The sequence below is a fragment of the Epinephelus lanceolatus genome, chromosome 23 (genome assembly GCF_041903045.1).
Source record: "Epinephelus lanceolatus isolate andai-2023 chromosome 23, ASM4190304v1, whole genome shotgun sequence".
NCBI lineage: Eukaryota > Metazoa > Chordata > Actinopteri > Perciformes > Serranidae > Epinephelus > Epinephelus lanceolatus.
The window spans coordinates 35805956-35826571 of record NC_135756.1 but is presented as its reverse complement, the minus strand read 5'-3'; the positions used below and the strand labels follow the sequence as shown (position 1 = coordinate 35826571).

The 20616-nt window shown below is 41.0% G+C and overlaps 1 protein-coding gene across 16 annotated transcripts in view; it reads left to right on the top strand.

The window, feature by feature from the left end:
• Window positions 1-20616, top strand: part of LOC117245778 (pleckstrin homology domain-containing family A member 5-like) — a 623723-nt gene that overhangs the window by 526057 nt on the left and 77050 nt on the right. For 12 of the 16 annotated variants that reach the window (XR_013490410.1, XR_013490411.1, XM_078165309.1 and 9 more), the window contains 3 exons: window positions 962-1081; window positions 7124-7177; window positions 11505-11585. The exons of 2 other annotated variants lie outside the window; for them this stretch is intronic. Coding sequence is in view for 12 of the 14 variants with exons in the window: in XM_078165309.1 (XP_078021435.1) it covers window positions 962-1081; window positions 7124-7177; window positions 11505-11585 (255 nt within the window). In the remaining 2 variants the exon portion in view is untranslated. The remainder of the gene's footprint in view (window positions 1-961; window positions 1082-7123; window positions 7178-11504; window positions 11586-20616) is intronic. 2 more of the 16 variants (XM_078165310.1, XM_078165311.1) reach the window with 2 other exon arrangements.

Below are 20616 nucleotides of genomic sequence, written 5' to 3'. Positions count from 1 at the left end.
AAAGTTTCGAGTATCCCTATGCAAAATGTCTTTTACCACAACATTAACTGTAACCCATTAGAACCATTGTAAAATACATAAACATTAATCACTGTGTTATGAGTTATGTGGGTGATTTACAACAATCAACACAGTTTTCTTCAGCTTATGGCCTTAAACACATTGTCTCACGGCATGCTGGGAAACTCCACCCACTTAGACCCAACATGCCACAATATGTTAACTGCACAATGATAGTATTGTTTATTGGCCTTGAACTTATTAGGCAAAATAGGCTTTATAAATTTAAGTCAAATATTGACAATCCGGGGCATTTGTGTAGACTTTACATAACATTTTGTGTCATGGATTGGGGTTTACAGTGTAATGTCTCATTATTTTAAATGCAGGCCTCACGTCTTGTCTATAATTTCAGGCCCAAAGCCTCCTGCTCCCAGGCTTCCCTGAATAAATCTGACATATCATTTCAACCATCCATCACATTGTAGAACCTCTAATGTGTATGGATGCATCGCTAACAGGCTGTCTAGTAGTGCAAGCTGAGGTTTCTCTTCTTCTTAAGTAAGTGTAATTGGTTCTCAGGTCTTTCTTGTGAAAGAAATCTTGATCTCAATAAGATTTTGTGAATAAATAAAGATGGACTGACTACAGTAGATGTAAAAAGAAGAAATGTGAGGCTGGGGGCTGATATTGTCGCTGTTGAACAGAAGAGACATAGTCATCAGTGCATGACAAACTTCTGCCACCAGACTGAAAATAAAAGGTTTTTAATGCATCATCTTGCAATTAAAGGGTGAGGATTGTTTTAACTGGGCAGTTAATCAGTGGTTGCAGTTGTTCCTCTTCTCTTTAAGGTCATCAGAGTCACTGCGTCAAGTTTGATTTCAAACAGCGGACAGGTGTTGTTGATGTGGTCAGTATGGCAGCTCTTCCATTCTCCTCTGTGTATTGCTCTGTGCAGCCCGAGGAGCTGACCCTGCTCCTGATCAAGCTCCGCCGGCAGCAGGCGGAGCTCAACAGCCTGCGGGAACACACAGTAGCTCAGCTAATGGCCCTGGGTATGGAAGGGCCCAACGCTAAGGTCAGCACTGAGTGTGTACAGCACGTGTGTCTGCATGCACGCATTTGTGCTTTCCCAACCAAACAGTCAAAACTCCATATTCTGTGTGTTAATATTCGCCTGGGGGAGTTCTTTGCATCACTTTACTCCAAATGAAATTGCTTTTAGTGTGTTCTGAAACATTCTATGAACTGAAGACTGTGCACTCACTTTGACTCAAGCTATCTCTTTTTGTGAGGCAGTTCAAGTCAAATGGTCCACCATTTTGTGTCTAACCTTTAGATCAGTTGTCAAGAAATTTTGTTTAGATGTCTATGATTGCCAGAGGAGGAATCCCAATGACTTTGTTGATCCCTTAACTTTTAGTCTGGTGCTATTAGGAAGTTGAAGATTCCAAATCTCCCAGAAACATTTTCACAAATGTGTTTTGGAATAGTGTTTTCCAACTGGTCCATCCACATGGTCCAGATTTCTCCTTAGTAATTAGTTCAGGGTCCACACAGTGAAATATATTCAGCATCACACTTGCATTTGGCCATGCTGTCAAGCTATATTGAAAAAATTCACTATACTTTAAAATAAAGCATGTTTTTTACAAACTTGATACATTTGTGAGTCACTTGAAGTCCATTCAGAATAGACCTGCGACCCACTTTTGGACTGGGACCCACTAGTCGGGACCCAATGGTCTAGATAGTCAAGGTTCCCAAACAATGAATTCTTCTGACTCTGATGGTCTGGTGACTTGGGTCAGCAGCCAGCACCCTGCACCAGCAAGTTGACATTTTCAGAACTGCCATGAAATGGTCGATATTAATGTTGATGGATGAACTATTATACATTTTGTGGGCCCCTTTCAACAAACTGAATAAATGGCCAGTTGATCCCTACAAAACTGATTCTGTTCTTAAAGCCGCTACAAGGAACTTCTAACTGGATATGCAAAAGTCTCTCGTTTCTGCTGATGTCTGTGCGTGACCTACAACAGCAAATGAGACCATTGGTGTGAAGATAAGCTATTTCTATATAGTGTATATCCATACCTTTAGGAAACTGTGTCCGGGTCCGCCCCAGGTCGCTTCCAGGACGAAGCGATTTACGGCACTCAGACGGCACACTTCATCTTACCTAGCTGCTTACATTTATAGTGACTCTTATAAATAGTCACTATTCCTCCTCCTCGACCCGACGTCTGCGGGGAGTTAAAATAGCAGCAATCATCGGGTAAAAGTTTTGTGAAAGCACTGGACTCACCAACAGTCAGCCATGTCTCAGTCACACAGAGAAAATCCAATCCTCAGGAAGTCAGGAAATCTTTCAGGATAAACGTTTTGTTCGCTAGTGATCTAGCACTTACCAGCCCAATCCTGGCAGGAGTCGGCGGGTCCACGGCGTTAGCTGTCCAGGGAGCCACACACAGAGGCCGCAGGTTGCGCAGATTCACCCCACGCCAACACCTCATCCGGGCCGACGACAGGTACCAGCCAGGCATCGACAGGGGCCGTGGAAGTGCTCGCCAAACAGGCCTTCAGCCTTACCAGCAGACCACTGCGTTTACCCTGGTGGCAGTGGTGCTTATGCCGGAGAGGTGGAGCTGGGGCGCGGCAGAGGTGAGCTGGGATCCCAGATAGGAGCGGGGGCAAAGTTTTCCTGTCTTGTTGTTTCATTCATCCCCAAAACAAACACATGCGCGAGTCAGGTAAGCGTCTTTACGATAATACGCGCTAGAGCTCATGGGAAATGTAGGCTTCATTCCGACAAAACACTACCGCTTTTGTCCACAGGGTCGCCAAATTCAACTCAAAATGAAAGTTCCTTGTAGGGGCTTTAACTATCACTAAGCATGTGGTACAATCCTTTGGTAAACATCTCAAAATATTACAGCATAAATGTTACAGGTGCTAGTAGCAATGGTATCAGTTACAGAAAACACAGTTGGCTGTGTTGACAGGTAGGAAGTCATTGAAGGATCATGTCCCCCTGCCAGTGAGGAGCTGGCAGTGAATAATTGTAACACACCATTGGGCTGATGAACAAGACATACCTCTGCTTGTCTTAGAGTAAGGACATGTCTGTCCTTTTTCCCCACGTCAACAGTGCAGTTACAAGTAATGATAGCAGTGGTGCAGGGTAACTGGGTTTTGGTTTTTACAAAGCAAAATCCAGAATACAGCGCCTTGCAAAAGTATTCACCCCCCTTTGCTTTTTAACTATTTTGTTAGATTCCAACCTGTAATTTAAATGTTTTTCATCTGAAAATTTCATGTGATGGATCTGCACAAAGTTATCTAAGTTGGTGAAGTGAAATGAGAAAAATATATATAAAAGAATAATTTAAAGAAATAAAAAAGTGAAAATTGGCATGTGCATATGTATTCACCCCCTTTGCTATGAAGCCCCTTAAAAAGCGCTGGTGCAATCTATTACCTTCACAAGTCACAGAATTAGTTAAATGAAGTCCACCTGTGTTCAATCTAAGTGTCACATGATGTGTCAGTATAAACACACCTTTTCTGAGAGGCCCCAATGGGCTGCAACTCCACTTAGCAAGAAGCATCACATCATGAAGACCAAGGAGCTCTCCAAACAAGTCAGGGACAAAGTTATAGAGAGATACAAGTCAGGACTGGGTTATAAAAAAATATCTACATCTTTGATGATCCCCCGGAGCACCATCAAATCCATAATCACCAAATGGAAACAACACGGGACCACAACAAACCTGCCAAGACAGGGCCGACCACCAAAACTCACAGACCGGGCAAAGAGGGCATTGATTAGAGAGGCAACAGAGAGACCAAAGGTAACCCTGAAGGAGCTGCAGAGTTCCACAGCAAACACTGGTGTGTCTGTCCATAGAACCACAATAAGCCGTACACTCCATAGAGCTGGGCTTTATGGAAGAGTGGCCAGAAAAAAGCCTTTACTTAGTGTTAAAAACAAGAAAGCACGTTTTGAGTTTGCCAAAAAGCATGTGGCCGACCCCCTAAATGTATGGCGGAAGGTGATCTGGTCAGATGAGATTAAAATTGAACTTTTTGGCCACAAAGGGAAATGCTATGTCTGGCGGCAACCCAACACATCCCGTCACCCCAAGAACACCGTCCCCACAGTGAAACATGGTGGTGGCAGCATCATGCTGTGGGGATGTTTTGCAGCAGCAGGGACTGGGAAACTGGTCCGCATAGAGGGAAAGATGGATGGTGCTAAATACAGGGACATTCTGGAGCAAAACCTGTTTCAGTCTGCCTGTGATTTGCGACTGGGACGGAGGTTCACCTTCCAGCAGGACAATGACCCGAAGCATACTGCTAAAGCTACGCTTGAATGGTTTAAGGAGAAGAAGTTAAATGTGTTAGAATGGCCTAGTCAAAGCCCGGACCTCAATCCAATTGAAAATCTCTGGTTTGACTTGAAGACTGCCGTTCACAAGCAGAAACCATCCAATTTGGGGGAGCTGGAGAAGTTTTGCCATGAAGAATGGGCAAAAATCCCAGTTGCAAGATGTGGCAAGCTCATAGAGACTTATGAAAAGAGACTTGCAGCTGTAATTGCTGCAAAAGGTGGCTCTACAAAGTACTGACTTCAGGGGGGTGAATAATTATGCACACTGAAGTTCTTTGTTTTTGGGCCTTTTTGTTGTTTGTTTCACAATAAAAAAATTTTTTCACATCTTCAAAGTTGTTGGCATGTTCTGTACATGAAATGATGCAAATGCTCAAACAATACATTTTAATTCCAGGTTGTGAGGTTTTAAAACGTGAAAAATTCCTAGGGGGGTGAATACTTTTGCAAGGCGCTGTATATGGCAGTAGTGATGACAAATAGTAAAATCAAACTCCAGCTTCAACACTTCACACAGTGACAATATTACTATAGGCATCAGGTAAGTTAGAGATGTCAAAGTTAGAGCACCCCAAATTCAATTTCATTTGGAGTATTGTCTTAGCATTAATGCACACGCAGGCTGGTGGTGGGATGTGTGTTTTTTATTTGGGGGACTGATGTGTGGATGGATTTTTTGGCTTTCTTTTGCATTTATGTATGTGGATTTATTGAGCATGTGTATGGTTGTATGGGGGCACTACTCCTGCACATGCCTTTCAGCTTGAGGTCTCTGTGTGGTTGTGGGCAAGGAGAGCATGGATGAACATGAACATGATGCATCAAACAACATGGCATCTGTTGTCTCTTTCCAGCTTGATGTACATGGTGAGCGAGCTGTGTTTTTTTTTTTTTTTTTTTTGCCTTCATATTTGTATTAACTTGATCAGTTCTAGGGATACCTGTTTGGTGTAAGTTATTTTATTATGCATGTACAGTAGGTGAGCACTGTGTCTGTTATACCAGCTTTCAACATTGTTAGGCAGTGTTGCAGTGCAGCATGTTGTGATGTGTTTTGAGTTGACTGCTTGAAGTTTTGTAAATTTAATGACTTATATTTTTGGATATGTATGCTAAATGGTGACACATTAACAAAAGTATGGCCAATATAACATAGATATAAAATCATATCGTAGGGATGCAAAATAATATCTGCACATCATCAGTATCAGCTGATATTAGCTTAAAATCGAACTATTGGAAACTCCAAATTTGTCACATATCAATATTGGGTCATGGACTTTCCACGTCGATGTATGTCATGCAAGCTATCCTGGGTGCATTGGTTGTTGACATTCAGTGATGCCATGTCAACTTCAGCCTGAAACATGCATTGTCTGTTTTCAAAATACACTTCCATTTTCACAGGTAGTGTACAGACTGCATACAATCTCTTTCAAAATAAACACACTATGTCAGTACAACACCTAAAATCGACTCTTTTTTTCCCCTTTAACAACAAACGCACGTGGTTACATTTAGCCAACACACACACGTGGTTGGGTTTAGGAAAAAAGAACAGGGTTTGGCTTTACAATCTTAAGTGACATGAACACTGGCCTCCCGGCTAAAAGTCAGAGGTTTTTGGGCCCATCAACCGTCTCTCTGGTCCACCCTACTCGGACTTCCGCCCCCTAACTTTTGTTGTTGTGCTGCTGTGTTTCTTCTTGTCACTGCTGGGTACCATTAAAAAATAACTGCAACTGGCCACAAATCATGACGACGTGAAATGACAGCTTTTTTGTCGGTGTCTGACGCTGGGGGTCACTGACCAATTGGCTATTTTTGACGACTTCAGAGTGAGACCTTGTTAAAGTCAGCCAACATGCTTATAATATCAGCACGATATCAGTATTGGCAGATATTGGCTTTAACACATACTGTCAGAATAAGTCAGCGTACTTTTTCTTATTTTGCACAATGAATGAATATTACATAAATTGAAAAGCATTCTGTTTCATGTCTCCATCTGCTGGTGGGCCATAACAATAGGTGTATGCATGCATAATATGATGCTAATTCCACTACAGAAGAGACTTGATAATCATTAAAATTAGGTGGGAAAAAAATGGATACATTGATATTGGTTATCGGCCAAATGAGTTGTTATATATCAGCATATTGGATACCAGCAAAAAATCCAGTGATGTGCATCCCTATCATATTGTGATATGAGACTAGATTCTATATCATTTGGGATTTTGAATATGGTAATATGGTGATTGCCCGCAAACATAGTTTGTTTTCCTGGTTCAAAGGCTGGATTAAAGTCAAGTCATCCGTTTTCTTAATTTACTGGGCTTTGCCAGCTATGTCAAGTGAAAGGTCCATATTAGTCCTGGGTTTTTGTTGGCTGTAAATATCAACTGAAGGTATTGGCCAGCTCTCTATAGTAGCAGAATCCAGCTGCATCTTTTCAACAGTGCTGCATGACTGTAGATGAAGTCATGATCCTTTTTGCTAAAAATGTGTTCCTTAAGTGTATTTGGACTGAAAAATAAATAATAATTAAATATATGGATAATTAAATATGCAGTGCTGCCTTGTAAATGACTCCCTGTCATCACAATTTTGGCCGTCTATTTTTCAATCTCTTCCTTCCTGTTGCAATGTGCCATCCCTTCCCTTCTTCTGTCATTTTTCCTGCTTCTTCTCTTCCTTCTTCTGCGGCTCCTGCAGACTGATGTTCTGTCTCATCACCTCCAGAGGAACCTTATTTACCTGGACAGCCAGGTGAGGACTTCTGAGCTTACTCCTGTCTGTCTCCATTTCTCCAAGTCCAAAATATAAAATTTGAATGAGACAAAATAATTTGTGACACATTGGAACTCTCAACCCTTAGTTCTCCCTTGATGGAGGCTTAGTTATGTCATCTAACTTATGTCATCTTCTATACAACTTACATGCATGTACATACTGTATATGATAATCTCTGTTTTATACATCTTTTTCTGTCTCTATTTCTGTTATCTTTTTCTTTACCCAGAATCCTGTAATCTGAGTTTAAAACTTAAGATTGCTCTAGCTGCTTTTCAGCCTTAACATAGCAGGTTTAAGTCTTTTGTGCAGTTTCTAAATGCCTGTCATTTCTTTCTGTGTTGATTTAGGTACTGTAAAACTTCAATTAAAAGCCGGGCCCCAATTAAATGCAGTCCCTTTTACCAGTTGGGTGTGGCTACGCATTTTGACAAATAAACACAGGTTTCAAGCAGATGCTGTGAAATGGTTCATATTTATAGATGATCTTTGGGTGTATAAAACCTCATGAAACCCACTAGGTCATCAGCTACCAATGCATTCCCATCCCAACTGGTCAAATACCGCTGCCTTGTCAATGGACGTAAACATCAAAATATGACATGCTAAATAGCCTCCTGCATCAGTTTTGGATGTTCTGGGCAGTGTGTCAATTAAAGGTTGATACATGCAATGTGTCTTTTCAAAATACACCTCTGTTTGCATGTTACATGCATACAGTCTTTTCCAAAATAAACTCTAAGTAAAACACTTTGGTTTTAGGTTTATTTCCTCACATTTCTTATTAAAATAACTCAACTGACTTATGGTTTCACACACGAAATGAACAGCCAGCTCCCAGGTGACTGTCAAGAATTTGTTTGACCCATCACCCCTCTCATCCACCCTGTAGGGACTTTCTCATTCTTTATACTACAGTAGTTGACAGTGGTATTAGAAACTGCTGCCGGCCGGTGTGTGTCATAATGCTGCCAAAGGGGCATTGACAAAGCGGCAGTATTTGATGAGTTTGGTTGTTACCCACTGCATCAATAACTGCTGCTGCCTGGTGCGTATCATCCCACTGTGAAAGGTGCCTCTGTATGTCAGTATCTTATGTCAAGATTACTGACAAGGTGGTGTTATTTGATGAGTTGGCAATGAGAAAAGGCTGCAGCTACCTGCTTAAGCTAGTTTTAAGATGCTTACATCACAATATAAATGTCTAAACTTTTGTCAGTATGAACATGTTATACATCATTAGCTTGTTAGAGTATCCACAATCCAGTTGTTCAGTATGATTTACAAAAACCATGAGCATCAAAACATAATTTGCTCAGATTGACCTGCATGGTAAACAAGAAAGAGGAAAAAAGCAAAAGGGGTGATTCCCTTCCTTGTCATGAACTCCAAATATATGTTAATTCCTCCATTATTTGTATTCCTTTAGTCCATGAGGGTCCACCGGTCAAAAGAATCAAACTTTCTTTTTTTTTGAGCTTCACATAGATGCACTGTCTTTTCCAGCTAGATTAAAGGAATGATTTGTAATCGATATGTTATTTGGTAGCCTAATTTTTATACCTGTAATATTCATACTGGTTTAATTGACACTTTGACTGCATTTCTCATCTTTGCTGAGCAACAGTTTTGTGCAAAAGGAATTAAAGGCCCATCCTATCTAGACATCTGTCCCAAATAAGCCAGTTAAGCTCAGTGACTGAAGCAAATAAAAGCCCCGGCTATTAATTGATTTTTTATGGTAATCTAGTTAAGCTAGAGGACCATACTGGTGTTTTTCATATTTGAGTCTTTTTATTGTATTGCTGCTGACCATTTTTCAATGCATACCATGCTTTGTTTAAGCTATTAGTTTCACTTGAGTTCAGTGTAATAGTGTCTTGCACTGATTTTTTTTTAAAATGTGGAGATCTGCAGATAGGGCTGCCCTGGCCCTATCGAACCACATCTTGGTAGTTGAATCACTTCACTTGTTTCTAGCTTGGTTGTTTTGTGTAGACAGCATGGCCTTTTACAGAGTCGTACTGCAAAACCAACTGTAATGGAAAAAGAGAAGGTGATGGAAATGCAGAGCCTGTTAGTGAATAAAACTAACTACTTTTGAACCAGACATTGGTACAACCTTCTCTAACTCTTCAGCAACAGAGGTGCTCCGTGATGCGCTAGGATTTTGTAACTAAACCAAAACGCACACTGTATTTGTTGTTAACTGCAGACATCTGATATTTTTACATGATGGATGATGATGAAAGCCACTATAATTTGAGTCTTGCATATGAGACTGTCATGTAGGCTGTTGTAGTTTAGTGTAGGGTAGCTGCTCTACAGGTGCACTAGACTGTAGTGACTAAACAGTGGACATGAAAAATATGTTTCTCACAATCGTAGGTGAGGTCTATTCATGAAAACATCTTGATGTTAATATTGTGTATTTTTTGCAGACATATCTATCAATAAGAAAAGGCAGAAACCACAAAGCACATGACAAAAGAAAATGCAAAAGTGAGGGGACCCCACTTTTGGGACATCACTTTTAGGTGTGGTTACAGTTGCTACAGAGCACATCTCTGACCACAGCCAGCAGTAATTCTGTGTGTGAGTATATTTCAACCAAAGAGGGCAATGAAACACATTTTTTTAAGCGTAGGCTGAAAAAACTCAAATCCAATGGTAAACCTACATAGTGCTGATCAAATATGAACCAAGATTCTATTACTGTGTTACCTATTTCTTGCCTCAAATGTTTTCAGAAAAAATATTTTAGCTTACTGTATAACTGTTATCCGAGATCATTGGTTACTAGCCAGTTGCCATACTGTTTTCTGTGGAAAGCGGCCAAGCACGCATTATGTTACCCACCAGCTGGAATGTTTAGTGATCCAATGCAGCACAGTGCATTCTAGTAGCTGTAGGTTTTCTACCCCTTGAGCAAAAGTAAATGCCACATTTCTTTTCCTCTGTTTTCTCTGGTCACATAGCACCAATTTCAAAAGTATTTCTACTGCATTGACAACCCAGTTTTATGAAAAATTTGTTTGATTAGAATTGTCTTGAATAGAAACAGAATAGTGTGATGTTTCGCTGCTGGGCAGAGGCAGCGAATGCTGTGCATCAGAAAAGTACGCCCCTATTATTTTCAATGTACAACCCCACACTGGCGGCGGCAAGACACGTGTCGCTGCTCCTGGATGCCCCACGGCACTTCACCCCACTGTCCTATTTCCAGCCCCTAGAATTAAATGCATTTTCCCCCACTTTCTCTCTGCTGGTGCATACCAGCTCCCGTAGCAACTCTTTTTCTCTGCTCCTATGGCAGCTCGATTCCTCTTCTCACGATTGATGTACAAAGAGAACTCTGGAACTGTTGCTCTGTCTGGTGTGACAAAGAATGATTGAGGAGAGAATCGTTGTTGAGAAATATCCCAAGCTAAATGACCCACAAACCTGCCATCGTAAAGATGTTGGCCAAAACGATATTGCCTGGCAAGTCATAGCTCTGGGGATCGGCTCTTTAGGTGAGAAAATCAAGTGTAAGTGTGTGGGATTCTCCACACATGATTTTAAGCTAATGCAGAGGTGGAGGAAATACAGATCTTTTAGTAAGGTAGTAATACATTTGCGTGGTGATCTGTTGATGAGCTGCAGCACAACACGTCCAGTGTGTGCTAGGGGTGGCTGTTGAAATGCAGCGCTGCGGCAGTGCTGGTGTGCTTTCAGCTCAAGTGTTTGTCATGTTCTGACAATAAATAATAGTATACAAAGTATAACGAGTCTGTTTGAGGAGATGTTCTTCTTCCTTTAGAGCTTCAGTCCAAGTATTAATACCCAGGAAATGACTGAGGATGAGTTAATGTACATCAAAAGTAGTGGAACAATCCACTTACTTTTTAGCCTGTTTATTCCAAATCGTGTATACTACCATTTTCCAAACCATTTCTTAAATAAATATTGTCCACTTCCAAATCAGTGCTTTGGAAAATGCTCATCACCAGTATCAAGTTTAGATATTTGTAAAAACTTGGCTTATGCAAAACCACAGGAATGGTCCTTAAATATGTGTTAAATCAGTTAGTTGATCAGTGAGTGTTAGGTAAGGGTTTATCATTAAATGTTAACAATAAGCCAGAGAGCAGTAAACTGCCCCTTACAGAGTGGTGTTTATCCTGGGTTTTTAAAAAGGACTAGGTTTATTCCCACTCCGGTTCCTGGTTATCAGCCATCAAACAGGGGCTGGTCCTTCAAGCAATGTCTTCTGCTGTGTTATTACACCATTGTATCCTCTTTCTCCTTGGCGCTTCGCTAGATGAAGGAGAATGAGCCTCTAATCTTCATGATTCACACTATGATCGAGAACTCTGCACCAAGACCGCAACTCTATCACCAAGTAAGGTCCTTGGCAGGTTCTGGCTTGAGTTGGGGTCAAGACAGTCCATTTGTCTTTTGACTTCAGTATCTGTGATGTTGAGTCAAAAACCTTTTGAAATTTTCAATTTAATCATTTGTAAAGGCTTTCACAAATCAAGAATCATGTTTGTAATCTTACATTTTGGGTTAAAACTTGAAAGCACCTAAATTTGAGTTTTGAGGTTTTTGCTTAACATCAAGTAGGCTACATTTCAGTTTACTTAGATTGAAGAGTTCCACACAAAGTATGTGTACATTAAAGCTAACAATAATTCCAGTAAGCTTGGGGTTTGTTTTCTCAAAATGGACATCCCTGTTGTGTGTAAGCGAACTCTTGAATTTTAACTTTACTGAGATGGAGCAGACTCAAACCAGACCTTTGCCCTGGTAGCCCACATCTTCTTCTTCACCATCTACCTGTTGTTTCACCGCTGTGGATGTAGACAGTCCATTTCTAAACCTGTTGTTAATCAGCAAACACTCTCAGACATCATCATAGCATTTTTTGAAGTGTATATAAAGTTGTTTTTGGTTCAGTGCATCTCATTTCACAGCTTTCTGTTTGATGCTGTTGTAAGTGACATCAAGCTAGCATGGCTTATGGTACTGTATAATGCCACATAGCCATGGATTTCTTTTCTCACTGTCTGTCTTTATACAGCACTGTTCATTGTTGTCATCACTGTGGAAATGCGTATACTGTTTGGATGTGTTTGTCTTAAAGTGGGGATAAAGCACTGACCAATATGACTGTGGTTCCTTTGATTTTTACCTTGGGCAAGATATGACACTGCAGTCAAATTTAATACCCACCTAGATTTACTAGAAAAATAGATAGTGTTTCACTTTTTCACCAGCAGGGCACAGCCATCTTACAGCAAGCTAGCTGGTGACATCATGGGAATGGTTGTTACTGAGTGATGAGCACAGCACTGTACTTCAGACTAGCTAAGTGTTGATACAGTGGAGTCTGACAGTTTTGATGAGATACAAAGTTAAAAACTAACTGCCTATACTTTTTTAGCCAATAAGACCAAATATAGTGGTAAGACCTGTTCCCATGGAGTCAGAAAACAGCAGCCAAAGTCTCCAACAAGCTGTCAGAACACAACAACATCTATGCTTATAATGTTACGTTAATGTTTTTACATTGTAGCTAATGTAGCTAAAGTTAGCCTAGCCCAGTGGTCACATCCACAATCCACTTTATATCATGATTAACATCCCTCCCACCAAGAAAAAAGTTATGATTCACCATTAGAACAACTGTCTGGGTTGAGCACCACTTCAACTTGTTTCATTTCCCTATGTGTGTCACAGTAGATAGCTGGTGGTGCCAGTACGGTTTTGCGTTCATGAGCCCATTCTCTTCTCAGGACAAAACAGACTATTATCCTTGATGTGGAGATACTGCTGAGATCCTGCTGGCTTTTCAGTAAAATTTGGGAAACAAAGAGCAACCTCCTCAGTGAGAGAATTATATTAAATTTTAGGCTGGTTGATGCTAGTTGATGTTTTACTCTGTTTACTCCTCATCGCTTTCATAATGGCTCCTCTCTCTGTAAAAGTAATCCCAGACTCCAATCCTTCTGTTAGAACAGCAAGTAAACTGGACCTGCACCCTATGCCTTCACTGCCAATGCAACACCGGCAATGCGTGTGTCCCCCAGTGACGGCAGTGTCAGAAGCTGGCCCTATTCTAAGGCATCATTCATGCCAAGTCTCAGCCTACTTATTTTGGCATGCTGAGTTTGGGCCAATGCTGGGCCAGGTCATTTTTGACAACGGCCCAGTGATAGCAATGTCAGCAACCAGAATCGGGCCAGCTGATTTTGCCCGATTCTGGGGCATCATTTATGTTGGTTCTCAGCCAAGTCGGGCAATCAGACGTAGCCAGACTTATTTCTTCTGACCTGCCAAGTTTGGGCCAATGCTGGGCCAGGTCATTTTTGACAACAGCCCAGTGATGGCAGTGTCAGCAGCAGGAATAGGGCTAGCTGATTTAGCCCAATTCTGGGGCATCATTCATGCCAAGTTTCAGCAGAGTCAGGCAATCAATCAATCAATCAATCAATCAATCAATCAATCAATTATTTATAAAGCCCAATATCACAAATCACAATTTGCCTCAGAGGGCTTTACAGCATATGACATCCCTGTGTCCTTAGGACCCTCGCAGCTGATAAGGAAAAACTCCCCCCCAAAAAAACCTTTAACGGGGAAAAGAAATGGTAGAAACCTCAGGAAGAGCAACTGAGGAGGGATCCCTCTTCCAGGACGGACAGACGTGCAATAGATGTCGCACAGAACAGATCAACATAATAAATGAACAGTAATACGTATGACACAATGAGACAGAAAGAAAGACAGAGACAGAGAGAGATGCAGAACAGACGGTAATGACAGTAGTTTACAACAACATTAATTAAAGTAATAATATTATAATTCTAATTATGGCTATTGTGGTACAATATGTTGAAAGTATATATTAAAACCTGATAGTATACATATGTGACAATAATCATGTGTATAATAACAGTAGAAGCAAAGGAGAGAGAGAGAGAGAGAAGGAGAGAGAGAGAAGGAGAGAAGGAGAGAGAGCTCGGTGTATTATAGGAGGTCCCCCGGCAGGCTAGGCCTAAGTCAGCCTAACTAGGGGCTGGTACAAGGCAAGCATGAGCCAGCCCTAACTATAAGCTTTATCAAAAAGGAAAGTCTTCAGTCTAGTCTTAAATGTGGAGATGGTGTCTGCCTCCCGGACCAAAACAGGAAGATGATTCCACAGGAGAGGAGCCTGATAGCTGAAGGCTCTGGCTCCTGATCTACTGTGGTGACTTTAGGGACCACGAGTAACCCTGCATTCTCAGAGCGCAATGTTCTGGTGGGATAATAGGGCACTATGAGCTCTCTAAGATATGACGGAGCCTGACCATTTAAAGCTTTGTAAGTTAAGAGTAGGATATTAAATTCAGTTCTGGATTTTACAGGGAGCCAGTGCAGAGAAGCTAAAACAGGAGAAATATGATCTTGTTTCTTAGTTCATGTTAGTACATGTGCCACTGCGTTCTGAATTAGCTGGAGAGTTTTTAAAGACTTATTAGAGCTACCTGATAATAGGGAGTTACAGTAATCCAGCCTAGAGGTAACAAATGCATGGACCAATTTTTCTGCATCTTATCGGGTCAGGATAGGCCTAATTTTTGCAATATTACGCAGATGAAAAAATGCAGTCTGTGAGGTTTGTTTTAAATGAGAATTAAAAGACAAATCTTGATCAAATGTTACTCCGAGGTTTCTTACGGTAGTGCTAGAGGCCAAAGCAATGCCATCCAGAGAAACTATGTCATCAGATAAAGAGTCTCTAAGTTGTTGTTCAGTTTTGTCTGAATTTAACATCAGGAAATTGGTGCTCATCCAGGTTTTTATGTCTTTAAGGCATTTTTGAAGTTTAGTTAATTGATTCCTTTCTTCTGGCTTTATTGATAAATACAATTGTGTATCAACAGCATAACAATGGAAATTTACAGAGTGATTTCTAATGATGTTACTTAAGGGAAGCATATATAGAGTGAATAGGATTGGTCCGAGTACAGAAACTTGTGGAACTCCAAAACAAACTTTAGTATGTAGAGATGATTCATCATTAACATGAACAAACTGAAAACAATCAGATAAATAAGATTTAAACCAGCTGAGTGCAGAACCTTTTAGGCCAATTAAATGTTCCAGTCTCTGTAGCAGAATTTGATGGTCAATTGTGTCAAATGCCACACTAAGATCTAATAAAACAAGTACAGAGACAAGTCCTTTGTCTAAAGCAATCCGAAGATCATTTGTAATTTTAACTAGTGCTGTCTCAGTGCTATGATGCACTTTAAATCCTGTCTGAAATTCTTCTATGTGGCATTATTCTGACTACTTTCTCAAGGATCTTTGAAAGAAAGGGAAGATTAGATATTGGTCTATAGTTGGCTAACACCTCTGGATCCACAGTGGGCTTTTTTAGAAGAGGTTTAACTACAGCTACCTTAAAGGACTGTGGTACATAGCCTGTTAATAAAGATATATTGATCATGTCTAATATGTGAGTGTTAACTAAATGTAAGACTTCCTTAAGTAGCCTAGTTGGGATGGGGTCTAAGAGACACTTTGATGATTTAGATGAAGAAATCATTGCCATTAATTCAGGAATTCGGAAATCGGGGAGAAGCTATAGGTCTTACGGCTGTGTTTGAGGGCAGACTGGTTCTGTTTGTGGGCTGGAGGTCATGAATTTTGGCTCTAATAGTTAGAATTTTGTCATTAAAAAAGCTCATAAAATCATTACTGCTAAGGGCTAAAGGAATACAAGGCTCAATTGAGCTTTGACTCTCAGTCAGCCTAGCTACAGTGCTGAAAAGAAACCTGGGGTTGTTCTTATTTTCTTCTATTAATGCTGAGTAATAGTTTGCTCTGGCATTGTGGAGACCCCTCTTTGTTCCCAGACTAAACGAGATTCTTCCAGTTTGGTTAATCGGCAATTTTCACGATATTTGTTTTAACTTTTGGGTTTGAGAGTTGTACCAGGGAGCGAACATTCTTTGCTTTGTTAACTTCTTTGTTCGAGTCGTGTGTTGTTCGCAGCGAGCCTGCAGCGCTATAGACAAGATGATCAATTTGGGAGTTAAAAGTCGGTACGGGAAACCTCTGTTACAGAAGGACATGGTATTGAATTCAACGTCGATGGAATCTTTGCCTTAAATTTTGCGACAGCACTATCTGATAAACATCTAGTATAGTAACTGTTGCTGAGTGGCGTATAATCGAGTAAAAAGAAATCAGAAGTTATTAAATAATGATCTGATAGAGAGGGATACTGTGGAAAGACTGTTAAAGAGGTTATCAATTTCAATTCCATACGTCAGAACTAGATCAAGGGTATGGTTAAAACAGTGAGTGGGTTTATGTACACCCTGACTGAAGCCAGTGGAGTCTAATAATGAGATAAACGTAGCAGCCAGGGAGTCATTAGCAACGTCAACATGAATGATAAAATCACCTACAATAATAACTTTGTCTGATTTAAGAACTAAACTGGATAAAAACTCTGAGAATTCAGATACAAATTCAGAATACGGGCCAGGAGCACGGTACACTATAACAAATAAAAGTGACTGCAAGGTTTTCCAGGTCAGATGTAAAGACTAAGAACAAGGCTTTCAAAGGAATTATAATCTAGTTTAGGTTTAGGGCTGATTAACAGACTAGAGTTAAAAATGGCTGCAACTCCCCCTCCCAGGCTGCTGCCTCGATGAATGTGGGTATTATTATGACTGGGAGGAGTGGATTCATTTAGACTGACATATTCATCTTGACACAGCCAGGTTTCAGTGAGGCTGGATAAATCAATGTGATTATCTGATATTAATTTGTTTACTAACACTGCTTTAGATGTTAGAGACCTGATATTTAACAGTCCACATTTAATTCTCCTGTTTCGTCTTTCTGTCACAGAAGAGGTTTTAATTTTTATTAGGTTGTTTAATTTTAGATTTAGATAATTTAGGTGGTCGGGGGACAGACACCGTTTGTATAAAACTATAGAGAGAAGCGTGTAAGATTGCAACTCTGATTCCTGGTCTCAACTCTGGGTTGTCAGGGTTTTGAATTACTAATAAACACGGCCAGGTTTCTAGATATGAGAGAAGCTCCATCCAAAGTGCTCTCCTAATCAGACCAGGTTTTCCCCAGAAAGTTTGGCAATGATTAACGAAACCCACATTGTTTGCTGGACACAACCTGGACAGCCAGCAATTTAATGATGACATACGGCTAAACATCTCATCAGTGGTCCGATTTGGGAGGGGTCCAGAGAAAACTATGCAGTCTGACATAGTTTTAGCATATTCACACACTGAGGCAACATTCATTTTTGTGACCTCTGATTGGCATAACCGGGTGTCATTGCTGCCGATGTGAATAACAATCTTATTAAATCTACGTTTAGCCTTAGCCAGCAGTTTTAAATTTGATTCACTGTCGCCCGCTCTGGCCCCAGGGATACATCTGACTATGGTCGCTGGTGTTGCTAACTTCAGGTTTCTCAAAATAGAGCTGCCAATTACCAGAGTTTTCTCCTCAGCGGGTGTGTCGCTGAGTGGGGAAAAACGGTTGGAAACATGAACAGGCTGGTGGTAAACAGTGGGCTTCGGCTTGGTACTACGCTTCTCCCAGACAGTTACCCAGCCTCCCGGCTGCACAGGGCTTGCCAAGGGACCGCTAGCAGAGGCTATGCTAAGTGGCTCCGCGCCAGCTACAAGTGGCTGGCTAACTACCGCAGCTACAGTACCTACAGTACCAAGTTTACCAAGCCTAGCTCAACAACTCCTAACTAGTGAACAAGTGGACAACAGAGACCAGCCAATTCTCACGACATCACCAGCTAGCTTGTCAAAAGATGGCTGTGCCCTGCTTGCAAAAACGTGAAATACAATCTATTTTCCTCACAAATCTAGGTGGGAATCAAGTTTGATTGCAGTGTTATACCTTGCCTAAGGTAAAAAATCAAACAAACCACAGTCATAGCGTTCAGCATTTTATCTTTAAAGTTTTGCTTTTTCAGATGTTCTGTGAAGAGTAATGATCCTAATGTTTGAATATTTAAATAAATATTTCAGCATTTTTAGAAAGACACATTGGGCTCTAGTTTCGCAGACCGGGTGTGGCGGAGGCGCAGCGCACCTGCGCTTCGCCAACTGGGTGTGGCCAGGCAGATTTTGTAAGTTTGGCACACCGTGCGCCCTGGCGCAGCTACTCCTCTATCCCACCTTTCCATTACGCATGCCAAATGTGCCAAACGTGCCAAACGGTGCCAGTCCCCTTTGATCTGACTTCAGATGTGACGGGACAGTCGATATAGAGATACATTTATGTGCTGATTGCAGATAGTTGCATTGAATATTGTTTTTTTGGGTATTTATTGCATCGTTAATGTGCCTGACATTCTGGAAACCTGCCTGTGAGGTTTTGGTGACGTGTGCGCACTGTCCGCCGGTCAGCCAAACTTCGGCTTACACCGGCTGCGCTCCCCCTGCGCTGACAGTAGACGTGGTTTCAGTTGGCGAGCTTTTAGTGCACCTTCGGCGAAGCCTTTTGGCACGAAACTGTCACTGCGCCAAGCTGGATCTGTCGACACCTCCCCCTGCTGCGCCGCCACACCTATCTCAGCGCACCTCGGTCTGCCAAACTACCAAACTGAGCGCACCTCGGGTTGTGCTGCTCGAAACTAGCTCTGTGCGGGGTTCGCCACCCTGCGCTGCACCAGGAAACTAGAGCCCATTAACTTTCCTTCTGAGGGTGAGAGTGAATCTGGACAGGTTTTAAGATTAAAAACACAAAACTAGCATGCTGCAACAGGACACACGTGTGAACGTCAGAATCATGTCTTTTTTAAAGGTAAAGTTAGCACAATGAACTGAAAGGAGCAATTGGCGACAATATGACCATTATGACAACATGTGATTGACATATTTTATGCCTTTTTACCTTAACAACTTCAGCCAAATTCTGGCAATCCAACTGATCAATGCATAACATCATCCAACCACGAGATAGATCTTCTCATCTCACTCATGGAAAGAAGTGAATAAGCATATTTCTCAAAATGTCGAGCTATAGCTTTAAAAGATTATTCATTGAGCCAAAGCTTTTAAGGTCCTCTGTGACAGTATATTCACAATGTACTTCCTCCAGTTTTTATGAGGTATGCTTGGTATGCATCCAGTGTGAAAACATATAGCAGCAATTTGAAATGTTCTCCAGATTAACAATGTGATTCTTTTCAACTGTGCTCTGTGCTTTGCAGCATCATTTGCAATAGGTTAGTTTGCTCCAGTATCATTACTGGTTCACGTTGCAAACCAATATATATCAACTGCAAATCTGTAAGTCAGGATCATACAGGTCCAACTGCGATGCACTTACTACTGCCATTTGAAAATGACTATGAAAAAATGAGTATAATAGATGATATTTAAAAATGTGCCCTGAAAAGTAAAACTAAAAATTGTAACCACTTCTTCAATAAACCTCTTTTGTCATTTCTGCATATAAATAGAAAAGAGTTTGAACTCCTGTAATAAGGCCTCTGTCAGATATTTATTTGTGAATTCCAGTGTAAATAGTCTTCCAATAGTGTTTTTTGAAGGTCCTATCTTAATGCAGCCTCTGGATTTTCTCTATGTGGGTTCATCCCATTGTCTCAGCTGTATTTCCTGGAACAGAACAAAGTAATGTGCTCTGTAAAATTCACTCGAGGGAATTGTCAGAGGATTTTATCACTTTACTCCAGGCCACTAACAATCTGCCTCTGCCTGCCCTCATCTATCAGCATCTTTCCGAGCCAAGAGCCTTTCTTTCTCTTTTCTTTAGGGACAGAATTGCAGAAGGGCTTATCAGTTGCCCTGGTGTATTTATGCTCATGCTATGTAAGAGCTGTTCTGTTATATAACACTGCTGCGTAAAAAAAAACATATTTGAGTGGAGGTGCATTGAATGAACACACTCTGTTGTGGTAGAACCCCTTTGGTTTCTTACAGTGTCTCTGTGTTTGCATTTCACATACAGTGCATACTGTAGCTATGGAGACCTGACACTGAGAGCCTGTTTATACCTGGTGTTAACGTGTTTCTGTGATTCGAACCCAAATTGATGCCGAGACACATTGTCATTCGTCGTTTTTGTCCTCTCGTTATACCTCCACGCCAGCATTAGCTGTGGCTGGAGGCATTACGTTTTCAGGTTTCATCCTTGTGAACACAAGACCTCAAGAACCACTCAAGGAAATTTCTTCAAATTTGGCACAAATGTTTACTTGGACTCAACAATGAACTAATAGGATTTCAGTGGGAAAAGGTCACGGTCAGTGTGACCTCACAAAATATGTTTTTGACCATGACTCAAGAATTCATATGCTAATTATGACAAAACTTCACACAAATGTCTGATAGGATAAAATAATGAAGTGATGGCAT